Raw genomic sequence first — 6,000 nt, forward strand, 5'->3', positions numbered from 1 at the left:
AATGATTTCATCACCCCAAATGCCCTTTCAACTGATGGGATAAGAAATGTGTCTAAAATGTCAATGTAAACGTGTGGATTTTTTCAAGGCGTATCGCCAGCTATCTTCACAGTGCCTTTAGCTGACATACAGCCCATATCATCAATGACTGTGAAAATGTACATGTTTTCCTCCAGCATTTGTCTTCATAAGACTCATTGTAACGGCACCAGACAAAGGTTCCAGGGTCACCTTGGCCAATGCGGATTCGCGATTCCTCACTGAATCCGACGTTCACACATGCTTAGCCCTTTGTACCTTTTTTTTTTTTTTTTTTTAAATCTGTTTAGCTTTTAATGTTGGCTTTCTTTTAGCTTTTCCGTGTGGGTTCTCTCCTGGCACTCCATCTTCCTCCCACATTCCAAAGACATGCTTGTATTGGACACACGTTGCCTCTAGGTGGTGTCACCCGCTTACTACCTATAGACAGCTGGGATAGGCACCAGCAAGCCAGCGAGCCTAGTGAGGTTACGCCGCTATAGAAAATGGATGGATGGGAATTTACAGGGTGATTCCATGTTTTGTTTTTTATCAGAAGTGAGTGATTCCATATTTTTTCCCTCCTTGTCTAAAGAAGTAACTGACTACCACTTTGGTCCTGACTTAGTATTTCTTAGCCAGAAATGTGATCTGCTCTTTTTTTTTTAATCTACAAAATTAAATATCAACATAAATAGCTCTGAGACTGGTGATTCCATCTTTATTGCCAGGGGTTGTACTTCAGTGTTAAAATAAATATATATATATATATATATATATATATATATATATATATATATATATTGCTTGGATTGGATTGATTGGAGACCATTGTTTATGCATAAGTAATTTTATGCTCGTATTTTACTTGCAAAAGGGACCCATTTAACAAATGAAAAAAGCATTGAGTATGACTCATCTGTATGTTTTTTGGGGACTGTAACTTATTAGTCATCTATGGCTTTCTGTGAGCTGCACCGCTTCAATATTCCTGCATGTCTGCTACATTTGTGCGCCTCTAATCCGGTTTCCAGGCAATTACATGATATTACGATAGCAGCTCTATTTGAAATTCTAAAACGGGTTTATGCTGAATTAACCTTTCAATTTGACTTTGCATTTACTCCAGTGCCAAATGAATTAATGGGCTGCGGGCCTCGCTGTGGGGTATGCACGTTCTAATACCTGTCCATGTTGCAGGGGGAGATGGGCCCAGATGGAGCCAAGGGAGAGAGAGGAGAGCCAGGCATGACGGTCAGTACTTGAGCCCAGGGCACATTCTGATGGAACGGCGAGCACAAACCTCACAAATGGTGCATGTGACACTTTGTTTAATTATTTCCACTTCTTATTTGTGATTCAGGAGTCTGAGGTCAGGGAGTACGTACGCACGGAAATGAGTCAGCACTGTGGTAAGTCTTGGCTACAAGTTTGCATTGCTAATTCATAGGTGCGCCGCCCCCAAATCGAACTTCAGCTGCGATCGTCGCATATGACTCAACTGCCATAACTCGATGCTGTGAAATAGTGTACTGAACTACAGCAACGTCACAACTCTTTTGAACTGACCTTTTTTTTTTGTTCTCTTCCTGTTCTCCACCCTGTCCATCTGTCTGCTGCGCAGCATGTGGAGGTGAGTGAGCAGTCGGACCGCAGCACGAGAGGAAGCGGGAGACGCAAGGGCCGTGATTCAGCATGAGTCATATTTCACAATACAGTATGCTGCGACAGGCCCTGCCTTAACAGCGGGCAGCGTCGTGTAACGGATTCAGATACAACACAATATTATGTCTAAATAGTGGTGGATAAGGACCTTAAGTCTTCAATTCTGTGAAATAACAGTCTGGGCCCATGTAGAGATTTAAAATACTTTTAATTATAGCCAGTGTGAGAGTAAATACACTTAATTACAACATCCATCCATCCATCCATCCATTTTCCGCTACTTATCCTCATTAGTCACAGGTGAAGGATTTGAACAGCAAGAAGTAATTTTGCTAGTGGGCAGATATAGGACCGTGCTCTCCCTCACCAGATCTAGGACAAAAATGCTATTTGGACGAAATACATGTTGCGCATGTATCTAATCTTGTATAATACATTTTTAAATGCATGTAGCCCAACAAGAAAGGTTTGAAGAAGGAAAAAAAATGCTAAACGATCACATATTACTCAGTTTACCATTCAAGGATGGCACAAATATGCTGTAGAAGAAACCAACAAATATAAAACTCACTCAAAATCTTCATATTGCGTTGTCTAGTAACAGTAATATAGGACTCGGTTCAAATGCAACTAAGACATGACTGCCATCTAATGGTAATTGGTGTGATTACAATTTAAAATTATGCAATTGGCATATTTTACCCCAACATTTTCCCTAACATTATTATTTTGGATTTTGTTTCGGTTTTTCACCTTTTTTATGGAAAATATGCATGGAATGTTTATAGTTTTTTTTTTTTTAATTGGGAGTTTATACATTTTAAAATAATAATTATTGTTATCAATATTATCAGTATTGTTATTATTTCCCCCTACTACTTAATCTAAAACGTCATAATAGTGTGCTGGATTCACCTAATTTTATTTCGTCAGGGTATTGCACACCATAAAATCATCTGGCTCCAGATACATTTTTAAATAGTACAGTATTGGTCTCCTTAAAAACAAATCGATTCAGATGATTTTTTTTTTTTGCGCAACCACTTCACTAAGTCAAATTGAATAAATTCAATGAAATATTTCTCTTAGTGCACATAAAAAATGTGGTGGTTTTAAAATTCTAAACCCTAATGGGATGCAGCCTAATTAGATTGACTTTAAACAGATGATTCAATTTTAATAAGCCATGATTCACATAATGTGGCCGTTTTTATGACTTAATTATTTATTATTGTGTAACCATGTGGCATAATACCATCTGCAAAATAAATAAGCCCTTTGTTAAATATAAAACGCGTTCACAATTAATTCAGACAATGTGTATAATTAGCAAAATCCTTTCGAATAAATATGTTGCGAATCAATATGCATTATTAGCGACAATGAGGCCAAATCAATTTCAGCCATGATTTATTCATTACCAGGCACGCGGTGGTGGCGCGCTTAATAATATCCATCCGCGCAGCTTGCACAATGCACACCGCAAGCCGTTGCATGTCACACGGATGCTTGAAAACGTCGAGCCCTGTCATGACTTTTGTGGTGACTTTGGGTTTATTGGTTGACTTCATGAGCTTCTGTCCTTTTTGTGCTCTCCCGGGTGGAACGGCTTGCCGGCTGCATCTCTCCGCTTTGTCCGCCCTCCTCGGGCGCCCCCTTTTCCTCCTGCGTAGCTCTCTCGGCGTCAGGTCCTGTCACCCGCTCCCAGCCCGTGGCAGCGGAGCAACTGGCGGCCCTGAAGGCTGCGGAGGGTGAGTGCCTTCATTGGTCACCTCGCTTCTTGGCTTTGGTGCCTGTTTGTATGTTCGTATGCCTGCCTTGACTTTTGGACTGAAACGCTGGTGATTTTCTTAAAACAAAACACAGACGGGCTCCTTTTTGTGGACTTCTACTTTGGGAATATTAGGCTAGATTGACGTTGCCGTTTTTGGATGTGTAGCATGTGGTGGTGTTTCAGGCCGTGAGCTGCGCGTGGTGATGAACACCAACGACCCCGACTACGAGCACATCTACTCCATCGAAAGCTACGATGACCCCATAGATGAGCTGCTGTATTTTCCTCCTGCTGACAATCAGACCGACGGTATTGGACTTGGCCTCTGGGCACTTCATTTCCCAAGTCGGCAACTTTTATGAGCAAATGATCATCCTCTCACACTCAGCTCTCACATTCAACTGTAACACAACAAAGCATAAGTCGGCAGGTAATTGCAGGGTTCGCAATAAGTTAGGGACATTGTTGATTGCAGGAATGCGGCGCACTGAGACCATTTTGTGGAGAACAAAATGATGTGTCTATCACCCCAATACAGTTGCCTCCCTATCCCCCAAAACTCTGAAGTGAAACAAATACCATACGTATGACGTTTCAGTCCAAAAGTCAAGGCAGGCAATACGAACAGTCTCTCTCATTATTCCTAACTTAATGTGAACAGTGTAAATGGCCAATGGCAAAACTGAGCGCGAAATTTCAGTGAAATGTCATTTGTGCCCATAAGTAGATTAGGACCACTTTTTATTTATTTTTTTTTTAAGTGCTTATTCTATTATTACAGCCTTTTAAATGTGATTGTTTTCTCATATTTCTATAATAGCATTCAAATATCTTGTGCTGTCAATTATTTTAAATTAATTCCTAATTTTACCAAATATATCAGAATGACATATATACTGTGTGTGTGTGTGTGTGTGTGTGTGTGTGTGTGTGTGTGTGTGTGTGTGTATATATATATATATATATATATATATATATATATATATATATATATATATATATATATATATATATATATAGTGTACCACTTATCCTCATTATCAATTCAAACGTAAAGTAACCGTAACAGTTTTACAGATTTTATATGGCTTGTCCATAAGAATGTTTTTTTTTTTTTTTAAACGTCTTTTGGGTATAAATTTCATGCACTGATGCCCCGTCGCACACCCTCCAAAACTCCTACGGCACGTTGAAATGAGGTTTTAATGATTGTAAAATGGGTAAGAGTTGGGGGGCTTCTCCCCGTCAACTGCACCTACGGTCGTTGTAGCCATTTGCTCACTGATCCCTGCTGCCTCCTGTGTTCTTCCACAGATGAACCTGACAAACAGAAAACCGTCAAGGCTGCAGCCAAAAATGCACCTAATGTGGTGAGAGTTGGTGGAGAGAGAGGAGGCAAAGTTCCAGCTCTGAAACCAGCCAAGCCCAGAACAGTCAGGTCCACCAAAAAAGCTCAAGGCAAAGGTAAGAAAGGTCGAAACCTGTTATACATTGGAAGTACAACGTTTGGATTTAATCTCAGGTTGTTTTTGGTGCACTCACACGAAGACCTGCAGACTGGCAGTACCTTACTCTAGCTAATGAATGCGCTCATTAAGCCACACCCCTAAACTACTTTGTGGAACATTAAAACCACTTTATTTTCCTAAACGTCTTTCTTTTCTTCACGTCACTGTGTACCACAGCTTCAGGAGAAGCGTGCCTGGTGCCAATGGAGGAGGGCGACTGCGCCCGCTTCACTTTGCGTTGGTACTTCAATAGCCACGTGCAAGCTTGCAGGCCCTTCATCTACAGCGGCTGCGGAGGAAACGACAACCGCTTCATCCACTTGGAGGAGTGTGAGGAGCTTTGCCTTGGCAAGGATCAAGGTAGACGCACACAAACCCATGAGGGTGCGTTGTTGTTGTGCGAATGGTCGTGAACATTTCAACTGTTCTTCAGGGTCTCCTTTACTGCAAACCGCCCGGTGATGGTGACCAAGTTCTTCTCTACGCAGGAACATCGTCAGCCTTTTTATAGCTTTTAAATCAATATTTTGTTATATATATATATATATATATATATATATATATATATATATATATATATATATATATATATATATATATATATATATATATATATATATATATATATATCTCAATGGTAATTATTTGTATTTTTTATTTATTATTATTTCCCCACCAAAACACACTAGACAGTTTTGCATTGACCTTCTGGAAGCATGCACGAAACAAACAAAAAAAAAAATATATAAAACTTTTTAAGAGAATATTCGTACTGAAGACAATCTAATCTTTGAACTTTGCAGTACTGTTCAGCAAATGTTATATAGCAGTGATTCACTTAATTGGTGCAAAAAATGATTTGATTACTGCAAATAAAATGTATCTTTTCTCATCTGTCTTGGCCATGACGTATCGTGACAATTTTATGCTCTTCTACTAGAGAGCAGATGGTGTTGTCATTCATGAATTCTTTGTCGACTAACATTTCCCAATGAGAGAAGACAATTGACAAAAAATGAGCATTTCACTTGTTTA

At 39.6% G+C, this 6,000-nt stretch overlaps 2 protein-coding genes across 2 annotated transcripts in view; both read left to right on the forward strand.

Moving 5' to 3' along the window:
• col7a1 (collagen, type VII, alpha 1) overlaps positions 1–1,878 on the forward strand; it is a 55,784-nt gene extending 53,906 nt beyond the window's left edge. Inside the window, exons 90-92 of the mRNA XM_088422785.1 lie at positions 1,219–1,272; positions 1,382–1,430; positions 1,643–1,878. Of these exons, the coding sequence (XP_088278911.1) occupies positions 1,219–1,272; positions 1,382–1,430; positions 1,643–1,659 (120 nt within the window). The 3' untranslated portion in view covers positions 1,660–1,878. The remainder of the gene's footprint in view (positions 1–1,218; positions 1,273–1,381; positions 1,431–1,642) is intronic.
• Positions 1,879–2,829: 951 nt separating this feature from the next.
• LOC148418874 (uncharacterized) lies at positions 2,830–5,503 on the forward strand. Its single transcript, XM_088424249.1, has 5 exons — positions 2,830–3,434; positions 3,641–3,766; positions 4,772–4,921; positions 5,143–5,325; positions 5,399–5,503. Exons 2-5 carry the CDS (start codon positions 3,661–3,663, stop codon positions 5,425–5,427), a joined length of 468 nt encoding a protein of 155 aa, XP_088280375.1. The 5' UTR covers positions 2,830–3,434; positions 3,641–3,660; the 3' UTR covers positions 5,428–5,503.
• The last annotated feature ends 497 nt before the right edge of the window (positions 5,504–6,000 follow it).

Source organism: Hippichthys cyanospilos, chromosome 9, assembly GCF_059441005.1.
Source record: "Hippichthys cyanospilos isolate Australia breed blue-spotted pipefish chromosome 9, RoL_Hcya_1.0, whole genome shotgun sequence".
NCBI classification, from domain to species: Eukaryota; Metazoa; Chordata; class Actinopteri; order Syngnathiformes; family Syngnathidae; genus Hippichthys; species Hippichthys cyanospilos.

Coding starts and splice junctions, on each gene's coding strand:
- LOC148418874 (XM_088424249.1), top strand. CDS start 3,661: ATGAACACCAACGACCCCGACTACGAGCACATCTACTCCATCGAAAGC. Junction 3,767..4,771: donor TGCTGACAATCAGACCGACG/GTATTGGACTTG, acceptor GTTCTTCCACAG/ATGAACCTGACAAACAGAAA. Junction 4,922..5,142: donor CAAAAAAGCTCAAGGCAAAG/GTAAGAAAGGTC, acceptor TGTGTACCACAG/CTTCAGGAGAAGCGTGCCTG.